The following is a 25,871-nucleotide window of genomic DNA, read 5'->3' as shown; positions in this document are numbered from 1 at the left end:
ATTGTGCAAACAAAGTGAATATTTCCTGGACTTCCTTAATTACCACTGTATAATCCACCAGCAGGCAATGGAGATTGTGTGTTCCATTCGGGCCAGGAGTCTAAAGAGAAGATTATTCCATGCTCATTTGGAGGAGACAGGTGCTGCTTTCAAGTAGGCTGCAACACAATGACCTGCAAAACTTCAGAGTCAGGGCAAAGACTTTGTGCAGCTTGACAGTGCATGTTATGAGGAGCAAGTTCAGAGCATCTTGTTTGAATTTGAGAGGCGCTTTACAGACTTTTCATCCATTGAGCCTGCTGCCAGCTATCTGTGTTTTCCATTTGGCCCAAGTATTGATGTGGATTGTATTGCCTCCAAAATTGTATCAATGTTCCACTTGGATAGCTCTGCTGTTGACAATGAGATTCTCACACTGCAAAATTACATTGAGATCAAATCAAGGGCAACACCTGGCATGAATGGAGAGTTCTGGAACTTACTGCCTGAACAAAAGTATCACAACCTCAGATGATGTGCTTTCAACTTGACAGCACTTTTTGGATCAACCTATTTGTGCGAGTGCGCTTTCTCTCACATGAAAATCATCAAGTCAAAGTACAGATCTACAATGACTGATGACCACCTTGTGGCCTGCTTAAGGCTTGTGACCAGCTCCTACTGCCCTGACTATGAGAAACAAGCTGCATTCTCCCAGTGCCAGAGGTCCATTGAGTCAAGAACACTGGGGCATATCAAGCATGGGGCATTCGAGCTAAAGTTTCTCGCCCGCCCGGGTAAGATGAAGCAATGAGTCAGGGTTTCAGAGTACAAGAGATGAGATCGTGACCTTGAAGAGAAAAATTCTGGTGAAATGGTTTACATTTATTACAATTACCAACATACTGTAACTTCCAGCATACTTTCTTCCAGTCTTTTCATCAGTATTTTGATGGCTGTCTTGTTCTTGAGGATTTCATTTTGGTGCCAAATTTGCTCCAATTGTTGATAATGGCCTGTTCCACGTCATATCAAAATTTTGTACCTCTCTGCTGATTATTACCCTTTCACAATTAGGTCTGTCACATGATTTGTAAACTCTTGGCAGACCATAGCTTCAGCAGTCATATGCAACCAAGTGTATGTCAAGAAATTCCACAGAAACAGCTGATCCTCATTCGGGATAGATCAGAATCACTGTATGCCAGGTGGACGAGTCATAACATTTTATAGAGTTTGAATGTGATTTGTTCATTCTGAACACAGTAAGTACATGCACAGTTATAACTGAGCTACAACAGGTTTTTTCGTAGTCCAGTTACAGTCTGTAAGTTTGTCCAAATATACATGACATCAATGTGTAATCAAATATATGAAGGATGTCAAATTAAGCCAGGTTAAACACACTTGTACATGTATTGTGGTCCAATTAAGATGAGTACATGCTCAACAAAACAAAAATACAGCACAATTACATAGGTTACTAGGTCTGTAAGTCCGACTTTGACAAAAACAGATAAAGAAGTCTAGTGATTGCTGGTCTAGTGATCTTCACACAGGGTACCAAATATGTTAGTGTCAGATGACCCCTTCCACCACTTATCTGTGGTGACCATCTTAGGAATTTCACCTTAACAGCATAAGATAGATCCAAGCGTATCGTTCATTGAGTTGCAAACAATGTAAATTGGAGGGAGTTGGTCATCTGATTAATCTGAAGAATTTTGAGAGATTCTGGACAATTTGTAGAGTCTATGATTACCAAACACAAGGAAGACACAGTTATAAACAAAATTGAATTACATTAACCAAGAGATATTATCACATCTACTAAATACGAAAAATTACTAATATTACAAATTCAAACAACCAGACAAATCTACTAATAAAATTTAATTAAAAGTGTCAATGAAATGGATGCAAAGCAGATGATTAAAAGTGGTGCGATTAGGCGAATCAGTGAAAGAGAACTATGTAGGCTGTCTTAAAAAAAGATAATCTATGGTTTCTCTGTTCAATGATAATAATAGGAAATTATTAGTAAATCAGATATTGATTATTATGTGTTATTAACTGACCCCTGATACACAATCTCTAAACAAGTTAAGCAATCAAATTGTTACAACTACATGCCAAGATCTTTAGGAGGAGGTTTGGTAAGCTTATATTTACTTTCCACATGGTCGGGTGATGGCAGGAGACATCTTACACTGGGTGCGTAGGTTGTGTGCAGTGGGAAATAATAATACTTTTATTTGGAAAAGCTTGGAAAGTCTTCCAACAGTCATGGCCATGGAGTGGTGGTGCCTAAAAGATCCTTGGATTGTGCAATATAGAGAGAGCGGTGAAGTCAGGCAATGGATGTCTTTAGGAATGCAGGGTCCTTTCCAGAATGTGGAGCGCAACCGCAGATGTCTTGAGGGTCAACCAGAAACTGCTGGAGTCCTCTGCAGAAGAGAGTGCCTCTACAAGAACCTTTTATGGAAGGTTTTACCTGCAAGTAGTCATGCTGTTTTCTCTATCATAGTCAAGTCAGACAGTCAGAACAAGATGTGCCCACCTGGGGTATACTGTCGTTATTGGTTAGTGACATTCCAAGTGCCAACCCAACAAGACCCACCCTTATTCTTCATGGGACTAATTTGCATGGTCCAAAATACACAGAACAAAGTGTTTTTAAATTTCTTCCAATGCATAATTTTTTTCTAAATCTTTCAAAACATGTCCACAGCTGGTTATTAGCAGTTTTGAGCATGGATGCTCCCAGGTACGGAAACTGTCAGTGTATGGGCATAGCAACATTTCTGTCCTCATATGAGACATTACATTAATTCTGCCGCATCTCCTTATACTATTGCTCCAATACCACAAATACAACTCTCCCTAAAGCAAGGAGGTCATTCAGCTGCTGCTTCATGACAAATTCTCCCTCAAGATAATGCACATGACGATGTGAATGGACACCATGTTTCACATTTCTTTAGTCTTATCTTTAGAATTGTGCTTCAAAACAGCAAACAGGTGGATGGAAATCAGGCTAATGTTTCAACCTTGAGTACACTAACACTACACATTTTGGCTGTCAAAATGTGGCGCTCAGACCATTGAGCACTCCACTAATGATCTAATCAGTAGAATTGATTTCATTGCCAGTTGTTTAGAAGATGATGTGTTAGGAAACAAAACTGCAACACTCCCATTAGCTTAGCAGGTGTTTGGTCAACTGTCAACAGAGACATCTCCTTGCAACCCAATTGATAAACAATGCTGCATAACGTTTGAGATAAAGGTATACGATAATGAAAAGAGATGATTGAACATGTTTTGTCAAAGAAGCTTTAATAATATGCAACGTGTGAACTTTGACTCATTGATGGTTATTTAATAAAACTGAATGTTTTTTGCAAACTTTGTACAACCCCCTGGGTGCCAACGTGTTTGTGTCATCACACACCTGCTTCTCGACAAAATCATATTAGAATCTTTGAGTTTTCCTGATTTTTATACCATTACCTGCAGTTTGCTCACTACAACAACTCTGGGCAATGCCCTTTTCTATGACTTCTTAAAAACCTTAATTGGTAGAAACGTTTCCCACATGAAGGGCAGTGGTATGGCTTCTCTCCAGTATGCATGTTCTCATGTTGTTTTAGGATGTTTGACTGACTGAAACTCTTTCCACATTCATGGCATGTGTAAGGCTTCTCTCCAGTGTGAATTCTCATGTGGATGTCAAGCCTTTCTTTACGCGTAAAACTCTTCCCACACTGCAAGCATATGAAAGGCTTCTCTCCAGTGTGGCCTTTCATGTGTGTATACAGGTTTCCTCTATTCATGAAACTCTTTCCACACTGATGACAAGTGTAAGGCTTCTCTCCAGTGTGATATCTCATGTGATCCTTAAGGCCTCCTTTCTTTGCAAAACCTTTTCCACACTGAGGGCACATGAAAGCTTTCTCTCCAGTGTGAATTCTCGTGTGCACATTAAGGGATCCTTTACATGTGAAACTATTACCACACTGGAGACATGTGTAAGGCTTCTCTCCTGTGTGAATTCTTATGTGCACATTAAGGTTTACTTTAGACGTGAAACTATTACCACACTGAAGACATGTGAAAGGCTTCTCACCTGTGTGAAATAGCATGTGTCTTTTAAGGTCTACTTTGTTTGCATAATTTTTTCCACACTGATGGCATGTGAAAGGCTTCTCTCCAGTGTGAACTTTCATGTGCCTATTGAAATTTGATTTCCGTAAGAAACTCTTTCCACACTGAGGGCAAGTGAAAGGTTTCTCTGCAGTATGAATTTTTATGTGATTCTTAAGACCCACTTTTTGTGTGAAACTCTTTCCACACTGAGGGCATGTGTAAGTGCTATCTACATTGTGCATTTTCATGTGCACATTAAGGGATCCTTTTGACATGAAACTATTACCACACTGAAGGCATGTGAAAGATTTCTGTCCAGTGTGAAATAGCATGTGTCTTGTAAGACCAAATTTGTCTGCATAACTTTTTTTACACTGAACGCATGCAAAAGGCCTCTCTCCCATGTGAACTTTCAAGTGCCTGTTGAGATCTGTTTTCCGTATGAAAGTCTTTCCATACTGAGGGCACGTGAAAGCTTTCTCTCCAGAGTGAATTCTCATGTGCACATTAAGGGATCCTTTACACTTGAAACTATTACCACACTGAAGACATGTGAATGGAGGCTTCCCTCCAGTGTGAATGTTTATGTGTTTTTGACGGCCATCTTTCTGATGGCATGTGAAATGCTTTTCTCCATTGTGAATTCTCATGTGTTTGTTAAGATTTCCTTTCCGTGTAAGACTCTTTCCACATTGAAGGCAAGTGAAGGAATTTTTGGCTTGCGTTCTGATTTGTGAGGAACTAAAATAATTTTCTCCAATAATGACATGAGGATTCTGAGTCTGATGTTCCTCCTCCAGTTCATTCAGTTCTTGACTTTCCTCTTTCAATTCTATTGGTTCTTGATTTTCTTCTTTAATTTCCCTCGAATCTAAAAAGAAAACATCAGACAATGTTGTACTATTCTTCATATTTAAATAGCTTTGACACTGTGGATAAAAAGCATCTGCAAAATGAATATGTGCAAAATAATTTGTCCAGAGGGGCACTTTAGCCCAGGAGGGCAAAGGGGCATTGGCTTGCACCACTGTAGCCACTCCTCTGCACACATCTCTGGATACTTAAAAATTTGTAATGGCAGCTGTTAACAACCTAATGATAGTACAGCAGTAACAATTATATAATTTTGTGGAGAAATCACCATGTTTTTAGTATACAAAAACTGCAATTCGCAGCAATTTCATTAATTTTATTAATATGTGGTGAAGAAAAACGCTTAAGATCCGAACAGTTGTTTGTTAAAAAAGCGATACAAAAGGCAAAGATGCCACAATTTATATTATATTGTGAAGAGAACTCACGTAAGATTAAATGCAAAAGGCAAAATATATAGCAATATGGAATACATTATGAAGACAATCCACGTAAGATCAGAGTTTTTTTTAAAGGGATGCAAGGCAGTGATGAAGCAATATAATTTACATGTTAAGAGAATCCATTTGAGAAAAAATATTTTAGTTTTTAAGGCACTTGATGCAAATGAAATACACATCCTCACTCCTGGTTTAGGATTTATTGCTCGACTTCAGCATTGAATCTTGGTGGTCAAAACAGCTGTCTCTGCTTAAGCGCCACCAGTTGTGCTGGTTTTGGTAACTGCAGCAGCTCCTGACACTTGATTAAAATCAGTCAGATTACATAAATTATTTTATTTTCTTTTATAAGTTTTATCCCGTTTCTCCCAAATTTGGAATGCCCAATTCCCACTACTTAGTAGGTTCTCGTGGTTGAGCAGTTACTCACCTCTATCCGGGTGGCAGAGGACCAGTCTCAGTTGCCTCCGCTTCTAAGAAAGACAGTCAGTCCACGCATCTTATCTCGTGGCTCGTTGTGCATGAGACCACCGCGGAGACTCCCAGAATGTGGAGGCTCATGCTACTCTCCGCGATCCATGCACAACTTACCGTGCACCCCTTTGAGAGCGAGAACCACTAATCACTACCACCACGATGAGGTTACCGCATGTGACTCTACCCTCCCAAGCTACCGGGTCAATTTGGTTGCTTAGGAGACCTGGCTGGAGTCACACAGCACACCCTGGATTCAAACTTGTGACTCCAGGCGTGGTAGTCAGCATCAATATTCGCTGAGCTACACAGGCCCCCCTCAGATCACATGATTGATTCTAGCAGCAGCCAGTTGAACAGTCCTACTGCAACAGATCACATAATTTTTCAGAGTCCATCTATGGAAGCAAAACAGCTCAGATTTAGTCCATAATCATAACACATTTACTTTCAAAACAGCTTTTTTTTGGCCATTCATGCAGTTACTGCTAAGTTTTAAAACTAAAATGCAAGACATTTTAAGACCTTTCTCAAGACCGTAACAAATAAAATGAATACAGTCCATACCAGAACAAACCTACACATTCTCAAATTAAATAATGTCTCTCAGATTATTTTACTTAAACAGGCTGGAGCACATTCAACAAGGTCTTAAAAGGGTCATGAACAGGGATGATTCCATTTCAGATTCCTCTTAACGATTTCGGTTCCAGTAGTTCTTTTGAGGAAAAATATTTCTGCAATTCTGCTATTATTTCTCATATCTCTGCAACTGTAAGGGCCAGAATCAAATTCATTGGTCTATAATTTTGTTCCACCATTTGGAAAATCTGCTTTTTCTAACTCCTCCTAGACCGTCCGATCAGCCTGCAATTTGGTATACATCTACAGACCCTCCTGACAAAATCATTCTGAAGATATTAACGATGCAATTCCTTTGGTTTAATGTGATTTGAGTAAATGATCAATATCTAAACTCCAAATTTAACCAAACTCGGTGAACATGGTCAACAGTACGTTTAGAAAATGCCAGCAAAGTTTCATACAATCCCGCCCCTATGGGGCGCTACAACAAAAACGTTGACAAATTTGCAGCAAGTTCAAATTAAATATGCATCTTCTTTGGTTCAAATGCTAGCATATTCTTAAATCGATTCGACAAATTAACAAAAATGGCTGCCAAAGGCGAATCAAATTTCAGCACCTAATAACTTGTATTAGGAACAGCCAATGGTTATGGTAATTACTATACATAAGCAGGCTGTCAACTCGAAGCCAGTTAATTACAAACTATACAATCAATTTGCATATAAAATAACAAATTTATGTAAACATTTTTAAATTCACTTCAGTGAACATTTATATTACTCAATTATATATAGGAAGATTATGCCATATGTTGGGACAGATAGCTGCCATCTCCTTTAATGGAAAAAAAAAACAACCTAAGTAAAATTAAGTGAAATTACAATATATAACCAGCAGGTGGCTGCAGAGGACCATTCATTTGTCTGGTTGTGGCAAACTGAATTTTTTTTTTTTAATCAGGTATTAATCAAAAATTGTAGATGTTATGAGGGATTAATAATAGAATGTATTTAACACAGTTTTCCCCTTCAATTTCATTTAATGATTATATCACATTTATGCCACTTATTGTCTTCTCACTACATCTAAAATATTGTATCCACAGAGAAGGGTTCAATCATTCATATGCAATAAAATGGATACAAATTTTTTTTTAATGATTAAAAAAGAGCTTGTTTCATCAAAAGCAACTCTTAATAATATCTCATATCAGAGCAAGGTTGTTTTTCAACAGCACATGCATGTTCCCTAAGGTTTCAAAGTTGTGTCCCCACTTTTTGTTAACACAATCAGACATTCATTAAAATGTAAAATCAGGCAATATCAGGGGCTGCTGTCACTCTGAAAGACCCCTTGCCACATTCCACCTCTGCAGAGTGTATCAATGTCAGACAGGCTCTGGTAACTTTTATAGTTTTAGAATATTTTAAATCTTAATGTTAATATTCCCTGATGTGATGACCATGTTATGTCAACACCCTCTTCCCAATTTCTGAGGAAATGATTTGAAATGTTTAGATCATTTTAATCTCCTGAAGTTGGTTCTATTAGCATCTAGCATCAACAGAAAAAACAAAATGGCTACTACATGAACTCCATTTGTTTTGTGAAAGAAATGCCTAATGTGTCAACACCGTCAGATGTCAAATCCATCTGGTGACGGGCCAATGACGGAGTTGACATTCAATGTGAAGTCGTCATGGTTTTGTGGTTATCAAGTACATTTTAATTATATTAAATATATAAATGGTGTTTAGTTTTTCTAATAATGTATAAATGCTAAATATGTGGTATGACAGCATATATTGCTTTTTTGGACTGATAGTCATCAACTCTAGCGGAGTTAGGGTTGAGGGAACATAAGGCTGAGGGAACATAGACACACTCCCCCTCTAGCATAGTATAGGCAAATATGATTTAATATATTCAGAGTGCTGTTGTGTGTTTTAGTCCAGCATGGTTAGGCAGCATCTCTCATTGGAGGAGCGTAGGAGGAACAGAGAGTCTCAAAAAAAGCAAAAGGGAGAAAATCAGTACACAGCCAGAATTAAAAGAGGAATATCTAAGACAGGAGAGACAAAGGTGGAAACAGACAGTTGAGGAAGGAAAAATAAAGCAAATCAAGGATTTCAGTGAAAGAGAACAGAGGAAAAGGAGAAAGAACTGGAAGCATAGCCAGAGAAAATCAAAAGTGCAAAGACAGACAGACAGACATTGGAACCACCCCCAGATATTCCATCAAATTACTTGAAAGAGACACCACAGACGAGCAGGCAGGCTGCTGCAGGGAAAAGAGAAAGAGTCAAAACAAGGCAGATACTGTACATTCTTGAGAACTTAAAATAATAAAGACCAAAATTCAGAATGGCCCAAAAAGAGAACCGCAAATTAAGAAAGCAGATATGGCACATAAAACAGAAAACAACACACAAGAGCACACCATGTGAATTGCCAAGAACAACCACAGAGGGAATGATGTGCGGTAGAAATTCCAGCTCCCCTTCAGTAAAGAACACTCTCCTGTTCCACAATGTTCTAATGAAAGAATTCATCGAAGGAAAACAGAGTGCAGACCACTTCAGAGATCTCATGCAAAATCTAAGAACCTTCTCTTGTCAGGGAGGATTCTTAAAAAATACCGGCTGCAATACAAAATGAGGCAATTTGGTCTGACATACAAAACGCTAAGGCCAAAGAAATCCAGTAAGAAGGCCCACTTACCTTCAAACAAATCACACAAACAGTACAAAACTTATTTTGAAATTCTGCATGTATGACCACTGACAAACAAGACACAATTACACGAAAAAAGAAAAAGCATCAAAGAATGGTCCTCTCAGACACAATGATCAACTTCCACAAAGAGCTGACCAAGCAACACCCAGATGTAAGTCCGAGTTATTCGTCTTTCTGCACTCTTCGCCCCTTCTATGTCACAGCACCCAAACCATCTGATCGAAAGACCTGTCAGTGCCAATACCATGACAATGCAAAGATGATGCTTGAGGTCTAGGGAGAACATGGGGTTACTCAGAGTAGCAAGCTTGAGGATAGTTTTGAGCTTATTTGTTGCTCTCATCCAAGTGAAGCATGTCTCCTGCGCGTTTGTACTCGCTGTCTTCACAAAAGCACACCTACTGCAGCACAGCAAGCGCTGATCAATGTTGAGTGGCTGTAGTGGAAATGGGTAAAGGAATCTCACTACAACACTACACTTGTGAAGCATACTGGGACCCTAGCAGAACTCATACGGCTGTATGAACACCTGTTGCGCATTGAGACAACAACACATGAGTGTTTGGTTAAAAATCAGTCCAGAGAATACAGGAAGATGATAGACGACTGTGATGAAAACAGTATAATCACGCATGTTGACTTCACAGAAGCATGGAAATGCAAAGATAGCTCTGAAGTACAGTCATTCCATTTTGGTCAGAACCTCCCTCAACTCAATCTGCACACTCTCATGTCCTACACAAAAGATGAAAAGGCAGGCTTTTGCACTGTGTCGGAATCAAAGCATCAGGATGCTGCCTCCATTTGGGCATACATGGATCCTTTCCTCAAAACAATAAGAGACAAGTTTCCTGGTGCTCACACCATCCACTTTTGGTCTGATGGCCCTAGCAAACAATATAAAAAGAAAAAAAATGTCTCTTCTATGTGATGTCCCTTCAATATTCAGTTTCCAAAGAGCAACTTGGAAATTCTTTGCCAGTTCTCACGGCAAAGGAGCACCAGAGGGCATCGGAGGGACAGTCAAGAGAACTGCAGATAGTCTCCTTCTGCAAGGGAATGATATTGCAAGTGGGAAAACATTCTGACATGGTGGGGAAAAGTCTTACCAACATCCAACTCTTCCATGTCAAAGATGAAGAAATGACACGCTATGTTGAACTCATTCAACCCATAAAACCTGTTCCCGGAACACGAAAAGTTCATCAGGTTATTCCTGAGGGGAAGAAGATTTCTTGCAAATCATTGTCTTTTGTTGTGAACTGATGATTTGTCAGTGTTTCACTCCAGTCATGTTTGATCTCAATGAACATGTAAAAGTGATGAATTCGAAAAGGCATGCTGAGATCACAGGTGGTAGCAGTGCTACTGCTCAAACCTTGCAAAGAGGACCTGTTGCCGTGCTAATGGAGGAAATGGGAGCAGGACAGTGACGAAGTTCCAGTGGGAGTTCACACAAAAATAGCGGCAGATCACCTTAACTGTGGAGATTGGCTTGCTGTGATATATATACACAACAAGAACTGGTGGTTGTCATCACTATGGATACACATCACAAAGATGTTAAGGTAGAATTCTTCCATCCTAATGGGCAAAACTTTTCATCCAAAACTAGGAGCAAAGGATGTGTGTTTCATTCCATTCAAAAAGTTCCTGATGAAGCTGTCTGAGCCATCGTCTGTCGTGCGAGCAGCACTAGTTATATATTTCACCTCTCACCTGAGGTTATGGACTATATAGAGAGGGAGCACATTCAGTTATTAAGTTATAGTATTTCAGTAGTCAAAGGTTACAGATAAGCAGCACGAATTTTAAGCAAAAGACAATTTAAATTGCTACATCTAAACATTTGTATTGTTATGCACAATTTAGAATAACATCAAATTGTATTCATTTTTTCATCCAGTTGTTTAAAAAGTTTGGTAGCTTATTATATTCTGAGATAAGACAAAACGTATATCTACATAATACAGTTGGTTGGATTCTGATCGAATGTGTACTGAAATCCAGAGGATCCTGAAATGAGATTAAATTTATATTGAATTGAAATTGACACTGAAGTGTTTTATTATTTTTATACAACTGTTTTAAGTTACTTTGTTACCATAGCAGATGCACTGCAGACATACAGATCTGAGATGAGATAAAACATCTATAGATAATTTGTGTTCCAATGATAAATATCAAAATACTTAAATGTGAATCTTGATTAAAAGGTTTATAAAAAAATAACATACTGACTGTTGTGTTTGTTTTAAATGCAGTAATTGATTGATTCAATGTATTTGATAGTTAAAATGACTACAAATTCAGGTTTTTGTCACCATATGTGTCAACTCTGTCAGGTCTATGTCACCTCCGTCAGATGAATATTTTGATAATATTAGTGTTGTGGCTGATCAGTGTAACACACACACACACACACACAAACATTGACCACTCACAGGTGAAGCGAATAACATTGATCATCTCCAAAAAAGGCCACTTGTCAAGGTCTGGGTAGCTAGATGGTTAGCGAACAAGCAGTTTTCATAGTCAAGGTGTTGAATACTAGAGAATAGGGCAGGAGTAAAGACCGGAGTGACTTAAACAAGGGCCAAATTGTTATGACCAGATGACTGGGTCAGAGCATCTCTGAAATGGCAAGGCTTGTGGGGTGTTCCAGGTCAACAGTGGCAAGTACCAACAGTGGTCAGAGGAGGGACAAACGACAAACCGGCGACAGGGTGTTCGGTGCCCAAGAATGATCAATGCGCGAGGGCAATGAAGGCTATCCAGTCTGGTCTGAACCAACAGAAGGTCTACTGTGGCACAAGTCACAGAAAATTATAATGATGGTTACAGGAGGAATGAGTCACAACACAGTGCATCGCACCCTGCTGCATATAGGGCTGCGCAGCCGCAGACTGGGCAGAGTGCCCATGATGACCCCTGTCCACGGTCGAAAGCACTTACAATAGGCATGCAAGCATCGGAACTCGTCCTTGGAGCAGTGGAAGAAGGTTGCCTGGTCTGATGAGTTTTCTTTTACATTACGTGGGTGGCTGTGTACATGTGTGCCATTTACTTGGGGAACTGATGGCACCAGGATGCATTGTAGGAAGATGACAAGCAGGTGGAGGCAGTGTGATGCTCTGGGAAATGTTCTGCTGGGAAACCCTGGGTCCGGCCATTCATGTGGACATCAATTTGACACATGCCACCTACCTAAATATTGTTACATACCAGGTACACCCCTTCAAGGCAATGGTCTTCCCTGAAGGCAGTGGCCTCTTTCAGCAGGATAATGCACCCTGCTACAATACACATGTTCGGGAATTTTTTGAGGAACATGATGAAGAGTTCAAAGTGCTGCCCTGGCCCCCAAATTCCCCAGATCTCAATCCGATTGAGCATCTGTGGGATGTGCTGGACCAACAAATCCGATCCATTGTGACTCCACCTCACAATTTACAGGACTTGAAGGATCTGCTGCTAATGTCTTGGTGCCAGATACCGCAGGACAACTTCAGGGGTCTTGTAGAGTAAACACACGCAATTACCTTAAACATATAAATTTTTCTTAATCATTATGAATGCATTTACCATTTTTCACATCAGATTCTGTGGAGTTCAAAGTGCCGCTTGACAACCTGACAAAAATCATGTGAATTCCACATCCAAAGTGGATTGCTACAGCCTGCAGATTAACATTGTGGAAGAAGAGGATTTAAGGGAATTAATAAACCTGCAATGAATACACAACCTAAGGGGGGACTAGTTCTTTCAATCACTTAACCTCTCACTTAAGTCCAAATTATACTTCGGTTTTGATGTGAACGCCAAGCATCTGCATACAGTTGAATGCAAGCCTATCAATGTTTACTTATTGTGTGCACATAAACAGGCAGTTGCCGCATGCACACTACTGACTGCTATGAGATACTGGACTATTTCTCCTCAGGTGTTAAGAGAAATGAAGATGTCTTTATATTCCTTCAGACTGAAGTTGTAAAAATGCCGGTATCTCCTGACCTCCTCACACACGCGTTCATGACGTGCACACCCACTGTTTTTGTTTTCACCTTTGTCTTCTGATGTTACCAGCGATTACATCTTATAGCACTTTTCTGTGTCAGCAATGGCTCAATTGTGAGTGTTAACACCTTGTGAACCCAATAATTAGTGCAAATAATTCCAGATTCGTGGTTAGAAAAATCGGCTACACACATTCAGTGCTCATTCTGTGCTCAAGCACTTTGGTGATGAAATTTGCATCACGAATACTGGACCGAAATATACTTTGGTCTTTAAACTTTTAGAAACATTAATGTTGCTTGAATTGGTACCATTTTAGTGCATTTATATCTTTTTACAGTGGGAAGCTTTGTTTGGAACTTTTAATTATTGTTTACATTGTATTTTTCCCTTTCCTACGAAGGGTATAAATGCATTTTAATAGGAAAATAAGTATATACACTTACTGAGCACTTTATTAGGAACACCTGTACACCTACTTATTCATGCAATTATCTAATCAGCCAATTGTGTGGCAGCAGAGCAATGCATAAACTCATGCAGATACGGGACAGGAGCTTCAGTTAATGTTCACATCAGCCAGTAGAATGGGGAAAATGTGATCTCAGTGATTTGGACCGTGGCATGATTGTTGATGCCAGACGGCTGGTTTGAGCATTTCTGTAATTGCTGATCTCCTGGTATTTTCATGCAAAACAGTCCCTAGAGTTTACTGAGAATGGTGCCAAAAACAAAAAACATACAGTGAGCGGCAGTTCTGCAGATGGAAACACCTTGTTGATGAGAGAGGTCAACTGAGAATAGCCAGACTTGTTCGAGCTGACAGAAAGTCTACGGTAACTCAGATAACCGCTCTGTACAATTGTAGTGAGCAGAATAACATCTCAGAATGGACAACATGTCAAACCTTGAAGTGGATGGGCTACAACATCTGAAGGCCATGTCAGGCACTTTATTAGGACCTAATAAACCGCTCAGTGAGTGATACATACTGGGACACATAGACGCGGTGACCTTTTTATTGTTCTTTTTGCCGCTTTTTAAAAACAAAATTGGACTTGGAAATGTAAAGCAACTTGTAAGAACACAATACCTAAGCAACTAGAAAAAGACATTGCATTGCGATTTCCATAATTCACAAGTAGCAGAACCATTTTCAACTTGTAATAATGAGTTGTTATAATAATGAGAACATATTCTTGAGTATCAAATTTGCACATTAAAATGGATTAGGTGTCAATAAACTAAATAACACAACACTTGAAAAAGTAACAATAATTTGCAACATAACTAGTATTTTGGGCAGTTTTTTTGTATCAATTCAACGGATCCTTAGTGAAAAGAATTTCTTTTAAAAGCAAAAATGTCTTCGTGTCCTAAAAAAAATAGAAGTGTCTATCCTATATAGAATTTTCATAAATTAACATACCAAGTAATTTCTTGAGTAGTTTTCAGCCAACTACATATTTACCCTTGAGTCATTATTTCTCAGTACTTCTACTTGTATTCAAGTTCTTCAACAGCAATCCTTAATTTAAAATGTTCAGTACTACTTATTATATTAGACATTTACACACAATAGCAATAATGTATTACAAACCCTCATGCCTTTCTTATGGTGTTAAAATCGCATAATTCATGGATAGGTTGTGCACCTCCAACAAATCTGAAACATGTTCATCAGTACGTCGATTGGATGCACGTCTTTTTTTGTTTGTTTAACAAAGTTATTTCTCAGCTGATGGTTTTATGACAACAGTCATCAAATCTGTTAAACTTTATAAGATTGAACACGAACCTGTTTGTTCCTCAGTGTGTTCTGTTTTAATTCTGCACGTTTCTGGATAATCCATATCTTCACTCTCCTCTTTAATAAACATCTTTACAACAGTGTCTCACAGATTTCACTTGTTTCCTGGAGTTTTGCTGATTTACAGACAACTCGCAATTCTCCCGCTTTCTACTTGAAAATAAACACTGGAACGACGCTCGAGGTCTGGAAACAAAAAACGCGTGAAATCACTGTAGAAATAAAACAGCTGGAAATTATTTTCTCCTTCTTCCCTTTGTCTAACGGCGAACCACAAACTAATATAGCGCATTATCGCCACCTACTGAGTACTGAGGCGTTATACATTTTTTTTATGGCAATTCTTCTTTGTTTCAAACGAGAATATTTACACAAATTTGGGACATATGGTCATTACAATATACCGCCAGTTATAAGTCTTTAAAATGTTTTATAATACAATACTGCATTTAACCAATAATGTAAAGCTGGGGCTGTTCCAGAAAGTAAATTTACCTGACCTTGACATAAACCCTTAAATCTTGTGATTAAAACAAGCATTGCTTGCTCGTGGTAATTGATAGTTTATTTATAAAAATATAAAGTTGTACCATAGGCTATTGTAAAAGCCTAATTCAACATTTATATTAGACCTTTTTCAATTGTAAGATCTCCCACAGTTGTCATAATTTTCCATAGATGTAATGTAATGTTTATCAGTAGGACACTCATGATTATTCATAAGATGAAGATCTGCTATAACTGAGGTGGAGAATGATGGAGGACCACAGAGGTATATTACATTTTCTAATTTGGTGTGGCATAAAAACTTGCTTTCTGTTTGTTCCCTAAAAGGCTGGTCATTCTCATGTACAGTAGGGTCCATCTGCCTCCAGCAACTTGCTGAATAAATTTATGTTAATAGTTAAAATTATGTTTTATATTGAAAATCATGTGTATGATTATACCTCATGGATGTTTATTCATTCAGAATTAGGGAAAAGTCTAATTTCTTCCTAATAGTAAAGGAAGTTGTAAAATGTCCGTATTGAAAGACAGATTAAAAAATGTATTTAGAAAAGTACAGACAGACAGAAAGACATCTTTGAATCACCTGACCACAAGCTAAAGGAGAGCACTGTAGGTGACTGTAAATGACAGAATGTCTCATTTATATTATCAGAATTAACATGAAATAAAGTGATAAGAAATCAAATCTCTAACCTCTATGTTATATCTGTGGTCCATGAGATGATCACATATTATAGTTAGTGAAGAAGAATGAGTAAAGAATTGTATTGATTAAGCTTTGAATTGGCAGACATTATTAAATGATTACATTACCAAAATGCAAAAAAATGTCCTACTCCCTGAAAGACAGGGTGTGGCTAATCGGGAAGATTACGAGAATTCCTTCTGGGCCGGTTAGGTCAGCATGTTGACAAACTTTCATCATGTGTTTCAAACATTACAGTTTCCAACAGTCTGTAGCATCCGGTATTTAAGGGCTCAGAATTGTGTTCTGTATTATAGCAGACACAGTCTGTATTTTATCATCTCACACCCAAACAAATGATAGAGCAGCTTGTGAGAGACGAAACTGATATTGCTGAAGCCAAGGGTGTAGATTCCAGCGAGGATGGGGAGAGGTAACCCCCCAATAATCAAAACAAGCCAGTTTTGGGAATGGGCTAACTTGGACATGACATCCCGGGCTGAATATGAATCCCACTCCGGCCCTGCTGAAAGATATCACTGAAATAATTGTCATGAGGTATCTCACCCGTCTCTTTGACAGCTCTAGACTTTGTAAACAGCAAACAAAAATGTGTGACAATCATTTTGTACGTTCTCAGTCTCGTTGCTGCGAATTATTGAGGCTTAATGCCATATTGTGATTTATAATTTTGATGATTAACATTTTGATGATTAACATTATATGATGGCTGCCTCGGTGTGGAGCTCTCCAATTCTTTTGTTGTTTTTGTTTGTATGTCCTGTGTTTAGCAATCTTTTACCAGTCAGTTTTTACCATGGACAAACTGCTGAACATTCGGCAGCACATACCAGCTAATCTTTTCCCGGTTTTTGAATATTCAGACGTTTTGCTGGACATTTTAGTTGGAGGCGCTGCTGTGTTGTTTAGACGCGCTACGAGACGCAGGCGAGGGAGACGAGCTGGCACGCTGGTTAAACTCCGTCAGCACGGCGTTCGAACAGCACTGCCGAGCATTCATCTCGCGAATCTCTGCTCTCTTCCCAACAAAACTGACAAACTACATCCCCTCACACATAATAATAAGGACTTTTCAAACTCTGCTGCACTGTGCTTCACTGAAACCTGGCTGAGTGAAGCCATTCCGGACAGCGCATTACATCTGCCGGGCTTCCAGCTGTTCAGAGCGGATCGCATCGCGGAGTTAACGGGGAAAACGAGAGGCGGTGGAACATGCTTTTACATCAACGAAAGTTGGTGTACAGATGTAACAACATTAAAGAGGATGTGCTGCCCTAATCTGGAAGCACTCTTTATTAACTGTAAGCCGTTCTACTCGCCGCGGGAGTTTTCTTCGTTTATTTTGGTGAGTGTTTACATTCCTCCAAACGCGTCTGGGAACTTAGCGCTGCAACAGCTGGCTGATCAAATCACAGACACAGAACAACAATACCAGGACTCAGTTATTATTATTCTTGGGGACTTTAACAAAACAAATCTCACACGCGAACTGCCAAAATACAGACAGCACATTACATGCCCCACCAGAGACAGGAATATATTGGATCACTGCTATACAACATTAAAGGATGCATATCGCTCTGTCCCACGTGCAGCTTTGGGACTCTCTGATCACAGTCTGGTTCATCTTCTCCCATCCTACAGGCAGAAATTAAAATCAACAAAGCCAGTTGTAAGGACTGTAAGGAGATGGACTAATGAAGCAGAGCTGGAACTACAAGCCTGCTTTGACTGCACTGATTGGAGTGTTTTTGAAGCTGCAGCTACAGACCTGGACGAGCTCACAAATACTGTTACATCATACATCAGTTTCTGTGAGGATATGTGCATCCCTACTAGGACATTTTTATCATTCAACAATGATAATCCATGGTTCACAGGAAAACTCAGACAGCTTCGTCATGCCAAAGAGGAGGCTTACAGGGGTGGGGATAGAGTCTTGTATAATCAGGCCAGGAACACACTGAATAGGGTAATCTGAGTGGCTAAAAGAAGCTACTCTGAGAAGCTGAAAAACACGTTTTCAGCTAACGAACCTGCATCAGTGTGGAGTGGCCTGAAACAACTTACTAATTACAGGACTCCTACCCCCAACCCTGTGGCGGACCAACGACTGGCTGATGACCTGAATGTGTTTTATTGCAGATTTGAAAGGCCCAATTTCACACCCCACATGCACCCGGACCTTCATTTCACACAACCATTAACACCTCCTGCAACCCCCTTCCTACCCCCTCCTGCTACACTTCCTGCACTCAAGATCTGTGAGGACGATGTGTGCCGTGTCTTTCGGAAGCAAAGGTCAAGGAAGGCTCCAGGCCCAGATGGCATCTCACCAGCGTGCCTTCGTTCCTGTGCTAACCAACTGTCCCCATCTTCACTCAGATCTTCAATAGATCACTGGAGCAGTGTGAAGTCCCATGCTGCTTCAAACGCTCCGTTATTATCCCCGTCCCTAAGAAACCTAAAATCACAGGACTTAATGACTACAGACCTGTCGCCCTGACATCTGTGGTCATGAAGTCATTTGAGAGACTGGTGTTGGCCCACCTGAAGGACATCACTGGACCCTTTCTGAACCCCCTTCAATTTTCTTATCGAGCAAACAGGTCTGTGGATGATGCAGTCAACATGGGTTTGCATCACGTCCTGCAACATCTCGACAGACCGGGGACATACGTAAGGATCCTTTTTGTGGACTTCAGCTCGGCTTTCAACACAATCATACCAGATATACTCCGGACTAAGTTAAACCAACTCCCTGTTCTCACCTCTACCTGTCAGTGGATTACCAGCTTTCTGACGGACAGGCAGCAGCTTGTGAGGCAGGGAAAATTAACTTCCACCACCTGTACCATCAGCACTGGTGCCCCCCAGGGATGTGTGCTCTCCCCACTACTCTTCTCCCTGTACACCAATGACTGCACCACCAAGGACCCCTCTGTCAAGCTCCTGAAGTTTGCAGACGACACCACTGTCATCGGCCTTATCCGAGATGATGATGAGTCTGCATATAGAAAGGAGGTTGAACGGCTGACTTTCTGGTGCAGTCAAAACAACCTGAAGCTGAACACGCTCAAAACAGTGGAGATGATTGTGGACTTTAGGAGGAACACCCCATCATTGTCCCCCCTCACCATTCTAAACAGCACTGTGGCAGCAGTGGAGTCATTCAGGTTCCTGGGCACTACCATCTCACAGGACCTGAAGTGGGAGATACACATCGACTCCATTGTGAAAAAGGACCAGCAGAGGTTGTACCTCCTTCGCCAGCTGAGGAAGTTCAACCTGCCACCAGTGCTGCTGAAACAGTTCTACTCAGCAGTCAATGAGTCTGTCCTCTGCACTTCAATAACTGTCTTTTTTGGTGCAGCTACGAAATCAGACATCAGAAGACTACAAAGGACAGTTCGGTCTGCTGAGAGGATTATTGGTTGCCCCCTGCCCCCCCTTCAAGAACTATACACTTCCAGAGTGAGGAAAAAGGCTGGTAAAATCACTCTGGACACCACTCACCCTGCCCACTACCTTTTTGAACTGTTGCCTTCTGGCCGGCGCTTCAGAGCTCTGAACACCAGAACCGTCAGACACAGGAACAGTTTTTTCCCTCAGGCCATCCATCTAATGAACAATTAAATTGCCCCATTGAGCAATAATGATGTGCAATACACAGTTTAATTTTAATTTATATTATCCAACATATCCACTTCTGCCATTACTTACATTGCTCTGTACATAATATACTGTTTTTTGTTCTTTATATACAGATTGTATTAGATTTGCACTACGTGTGTGTATGTGGGTATGTATGAAGGTGAGTGTATGTACGTATATGTATAATTATTTATATTGTGTTCTTTTTTGTTTTTAATTACCTATGTCTTGCTGCTGTTTTTGGTATTGTTTGTATTGTTGTAGACTGGAAGCTCCTGTCACCAAGACAAATTCCTTGTATGTGTAAGCATACTTGGCAATAAAGCTGATTCGGATTCTGATAATTTGTCAGAAGAGGTCACTATTTCTCTACTGTTGTGATTGACAACCATGGGAACATGCTTTTGTCAGTTTTTAACGTTATTGGTGAGGTGTATTGGATAGAGGGAGTGTGGCTCAATCAGCGCTCAGTCTCATGGAAGTAAGAATGGCTAATCGCGTGCAGCACCTTTCATGTGAAAAATAAAAGAAAGAATATTTTAAATGATTGGTTTCAGATAGAAATTTCTATTTTTGCAGAATAATTTTACAGAAAGCTAAAGCATTTTCAAGGCTAATACACCCAGCATACTCGTTGAGCAGGGGCACCCCAACGGAACTTCGGCTGACATTAATGCATTAATAGTGGCATAGCATGGGAATTGCCTGATAAGGAGTGACTACTATGTGCTTTGAGTCATTATGTTCTTGTTCTAGATAGATAATAATTATCAAACCAATGTTTACCTCAAGCTATCAAATGGTCAGGCTTCAGCAAGGTTTGACAAGTGACAGACACTTGAGAAAAACACTTCATAAAGTTTCGAAACATTAACAAACAATTTGTTTTGATCCAATGCTTCTAAGTGTATATCACACTGGTCGAGGTATGTGATTTCACCAGCAACTGTTGCCAGAGCATGACAATATGAACATTTCAAAATGTTGAAACAATTACCAAATCTATATCCAAATCAACTGCGTCATCTGTTTCAGACTTCCAATTAGCTCTAAATTAGCATCCTTTCATTAAACAGTATCAAAACTAACACAAAGGAACACTAATCTCATCCAAATTAATTAAAAAAACAAAAACACGTCATAACATAAAACAACATAATTAACATTAAACAGAACTTAAAACATAACTATGACCCCCAATAACATTTAAATGTTCATTAATAACACCCCCAAACAGTCCCCAAAACCTGCACAAATGTGCCTCATTAATTATGCAATGACAACAGCCAATAGCAAATCCTCAAGGATAAAAAACAACAGATGTTAAAGTATATTCCTGGTAAGGACTATAATTCAATGTGGTTTTAGCATCTGATATTCATTCAAATGGGTAAATGTGACATTTTGCACTTTGCACCAAGAAAAGATGTCGAATCGATTCATCTAACAACTGATCTGCAAAAGCACCGGAACCTGAATAAAAAATACAGAAATGAATGAAAGTGGACTTTTTGACCCCCTTAGGGAGCTATCAAGTGATTTAGGGACTTTTGTAGTCTGTTTTAGCGACATTCTTTCACATCTAACGACTATCAAGAATGATGTCTCAATTTTCTCTGTGTTCTAGCAACCCCTGTGCAGTAATATGACAGACCTGTATACCATCAGGAGATGTATGTGCATACGGATGATCTGTTTCGACCTCACTTTCACTGTCACTACGGTCTCAATAGAATGATAACCTTCGTTCTCTCGAGACCTTATGTAAACAAAGTCATGCCCATGTCCTCGGAAGCAGGACATCACGCACTTATGAAAGCGGGTTAAACTTCCGTCTCATTCTCTTAACCTTTCTCGCCTCAGAGACCTGGTACAGGTAGGATCCGAATTAATATTTGTTTATTCACATTCAATTCATCACCCAGGTGGTGCAGTTGCCTTCCTTCTGTACCTGTGAATTGTGGTGTTTTCTTGCATATTTTTTGTATTATTTTGAACCATCTCTCAATTCATGCTGTATGTGCCTGTGAATTGGGATGTGTTACTGCATTATTCTGATTTTTTGAGGCTAGTTTCTAACATACTAGGCATTCAATATTATGGATTATTTCAGTTTTCTTTCAGAGTATCCATCAGTTAAACCAAGTGAATATATTTCATTACAAAATTTTTGTTAGTATTGTTGCCCTTTTTGTACACTATATCACTGTTCGCAGTTGTTGGGGTTTGATATAGGCCTGCTAGGTACGTTCGTGTACTGCTGCAGGCTTTTGGCTTTGCATGGGCTTGATTTACCCTTCACTGCTATTCACAGTCAGTGGGACTATGTGGGGCCTTACCTGGTGTGGCAGGGGTATCATGGCCTCTCAGTCCAGCCGATTTTGTCTATCAGCTATGGACCCTCGTGATAGACATAGGGAATGCCCTTCATGCCTGGGGATGGCTCATTTGAGGGATGATGTGGATAATCCCTGCAGGGAAGCTTGTGACCTGTCCAGAGAGGAACGACTTTGTCGCACTAATAGGGTATACGGTTCTGTACCTGATTGTTGTAGGGAGAGGGATCGCTCATCAGACAGGCATAGTCATAAGTGTTCTCGCAAGCACTCATGGGATCGTTATGATGACGCACAAGCTGTGAGAGGGTGGTCGAAGTAGCTAAATGCACAACTCCTGCTCCATCAGCAGAAGGTGGCAACACAGACATTCAACTACAGATCCTGGCAGCTATTCAGAGTTTATCACAGAGGATGGACAGAGTTGAAGCTTGTCACTCATTCTCACCATCACTACTTCCTAATCAGGAATGCATTCCTCCACCTGGGCAACAAGGTCATCCAGCCAAAGTTGCAAAGGATGCTGATGTATTATCTCTTCTTACTCCCCACTCGCTGTTCGATAATACAAAGCAGTCAGAAGGAGGGAGCCAATGGGAAGAACCCCATTTGGATTCCGCCGAAGTGGATTAGGAATCGGCAGTGAAGGAGGATTTTTCAGCGAATATTCTTGTTGCTAGGGTATTTAGTGCAGCAAAGATTGTTGGTTTGCAGCCTTCTTTGCCTGATCCAGCTCCTGTCAGGGGTGTCTGGGAAGGCACATTCTCCACCTTGCATTCCAGTGGCAGATGATTATACCTCAATGTTGAGGACAGCATGGAAGAAACCATCTCATTAGCCTCCATTCCATGCAGACTGTAGACAGTTGGCCAATGCCCATTACCCAATGGAAACTGGACTGGGGGACATGCTGCCAGTAGAACAAGCACTAGCATCATGGACTACTCTGGGATCAGCCCGTGCAACTGCTAACCCTCGCTGTCACAGAAAGGAGTGTGCGAAAACTGACCATCTATCTCATAATCCTTTAATGCTGCTGCACGTGCAGCTCGTACAGACAATGCTTTGGCTATCCTCTTAACAGCCCTAAGGAAAACAGTAAGTGTGGATGACCAGGATTCTATGAACCTTGTTGCTTCTGTTCTGGGGGATGCTATGTCTTCAGCTGTTTTATGTCTTAGACAAATATGGCTCGCATTAGAAGCCATAAGAAGCAAACTAATGAATTTGCCAGTAATGCCCGGTCACTTCTTTCATTCAGATTCTCAGGAGGTGTTGGATAGGGCTGAGTGCTCCATTACAACGAGAGAAGCCATCCAGTGGGCTTGTCACAAACCAGCTCCAGTCTTCAGACAAAGATTTAGAGAAATTCAAAGGCTGCAGCAACCTGCTTGGCCTAGACACATGAGTGACAATCCTGATAGTGTTCAGGGCAGTGCTTTTGTGTCCAAAGACAAAATCTTGCAACATATTCCCGGAGGAGATCTCAGTCCCGTAGGGGAGGCCAACAGGAAATATCTCGGAGGGGTCCAGGACATGACGTCGGTCCTGCATAGGGGTCAGGGGCCAGCCGTCGACTGTTCCTTCCAACTTTCACGGGCCAGTTGGGAGAGAGTGGTCTCAGACCAATGTGTTTTATCCACAATAACTCATGGGTATCAGCTAAAATTTTGATGGCCCCCCTTTTCAAGGGTCCGAATGGCTATTGTCAAGGACCCACTGTTGGAGCTCGTATTGATTGAAGAGGTGCAAACTCTTTTACAAAAAGGAGCAATCGCAGAGGTGCTTTCAGCGCATAGAAAACTTGAAGAAGTTTTTTTTCAACCTATTTTATAGTTCCAAAAAAGATGGTCGTCATCGTCCCGTACTCAAACTCAGGCACATCAACCAGTACTTAAAAATTATTCCATTCAAAATGATTGATACATTTATCCAAAAAAGGACAGAAGAACGAGGCTGTTGGTGACACAGGCCTGCATACGGGCTTTACTCCTTTGGAGGGACAAGGATTTCCTTGGGAAAGCAGCAGAGTTTGCTCACCCAGTGTCCAGTAAGGGCATTACGCACCTATGTATATTTTACTCAGACTTTGATGAAGTCTCATTCTCAGATTTTTGTTTGCTATGGAAATTCCAGACTGGGGATGCCACTTTCTAAGCAAAGTTTGTCACATTGGTTTGTTGATGTTATTTCCCAAGCTTATATGGAAAGAGGGTTGCCAGTTACGATGGGATTATGAGCCCAATCAACCAGAAGTGTAGCCACTTCATGGGCTGCACTAAAAGGAGTTCCTGTGGGGGAAATTTGTGCGGCAGCATCATGGGCTACACCATGTACCTTCGCAAATTTTTACAGAGTTGACGTAACTAGTGTATCACCTGTCAGCCTATGTTGACATAGTCATCCTGTTTAGACCATAGTGACAGTCAGAGTGAGGCTACTTCGGTCTCACAGATCCATAGTTATATTCATAACTTACGTTCTATAAATCGAATGACTGATTATCTGACCTGTTGTTGGTATTTGTTGCAACAAGCTCAACCTCAGTTCACGTGCATGCTCTCTGTTTAGAAAAGAAAAGTCAGCCTACAGTGATAGAAGAGCATTGAGAAATAGTCTAGCACTGAAAGAGAGAGAATGATATGGATATGAACACTTGATCTATAATAAAATATGTTTTTTTTATGTTCTCACAGTACAAGACAAACACTGTCTGCATTGCTAGCAATATGCCAGTTTCAGTCATCTTTTATTTCTTTTTTGTGCTGTCTCAAAGAAAAGATTAATATAATTTGAAATTCTTTTAATCACTGATGTATCTGTAGAATTACATGACTGTGTCAGATGATACAAAAGTTGTGAGGCGTCTATTTCTCTAACTAGAGACTCTGATGTACTTATCTTCTTGTTTAGTTTTACATCTGGTCTTCCACATCTCTATCTGTCCTTGTTAGAGCCAGTTGTCCTTTATCTTTGAAGACTGTAGTGTACACCTTTGAATGAAATCTGCAGTTTTTTTCTTTGGCATTTTCAAGCATTGTATAGCCTTCATTCCTCAAAATAATAATTGACTGATGAGTTTCTAGAGAAAACTGTTAATTTGTTTTACCATTTGTGACCTAATATTGACCTGAAGATATGCCAGTCTATTGTATACTGTGGCAACTCAAAAACAAACACAAAGACAATGTTAAGCTTTATTTAATTAACCAAATGGCTTTCACATGTGTTTGATATAATGGCAAGTGATTTTCTAGAACCAAATTAGCAATTTATCATGATTACTCAAGGATTAAGGTGTTGGCTGCTTTTGAGGAGGGAGCATCTAGAAGACTTGTTTGTTGAGAAATGGGGCAAGTATCTGGCTTTTTTGAAGGGATCTCGGGGGGGATGGACAAACATTGATTCTGTTTATATATGTTTTACTTTTCATTGTTTAATAAATGTTAATCACAAAAAGGATAAGGTGTTGGAGTGATGCTGCTGTCTAGATTTGAAATGTCTTTTTTCAAATAGTGATGGTGCTGTTTTTTACATCAGTAATGTCCTGAATATACTTTGTGATCAGTTGAATGCCACTTTGGTGAATTATTCAGGTT

General features: G+C 40.0%; 1 protein-coding gene across 4 annotated transcripts in view; it reads right to left on the bottom strand.

The window, feature by feature from the left end:
* Positions 1–1,196: 1,196 nt before the first annotated feature.
* The window catches only part of LOC127652895 (gastrula zinc finger protein XlCGF8.2DB-like), a 228,421-nt gene continuing 203,746 nt past the window's right edge, over positions 1,197–25,871 (bottom strand). For 3 of the 4 annotated variants that reach the window (XM_052139336.1, XM_052139333.1, XM_052139332.1), the window contains exon 2: positions 1,197–4,999. In XM_052139336.1, the coding sequence (XP_051995296.1) occupies positions 3,507–4,999 (1,493 nt within the window). In that variant the 3' untranslated portion in view covers positions 1,197–3,506. Of the gene's footprint in view, positions 5,000–15,054; positions 15,303–25,871 lie in introns of those variants that run through there. The other variant, XR_007971757.1, reaches the window with a different exon arrangement.

Source organism: Xyrauchen texanus, chromosome 12 (assembly GCF_025860055.1).
Source record: "Xyrauchen texanus isolate HMW12.3.18 chromosome 12, RBS_HiC_50CHRs, whole genome shotgun sequence".
NCBI lineage: Eukaryota > Metazoa > Chordata > Actinopteri > Cypriniformes > Catostomidae > Xyrauchen > Xyrauchen texanus.
The sequence above is the reverse complement of the archived record's forward strand: the minus strand, read 5'-3'. Positions and strand labels throughout refer to the sequence as shown.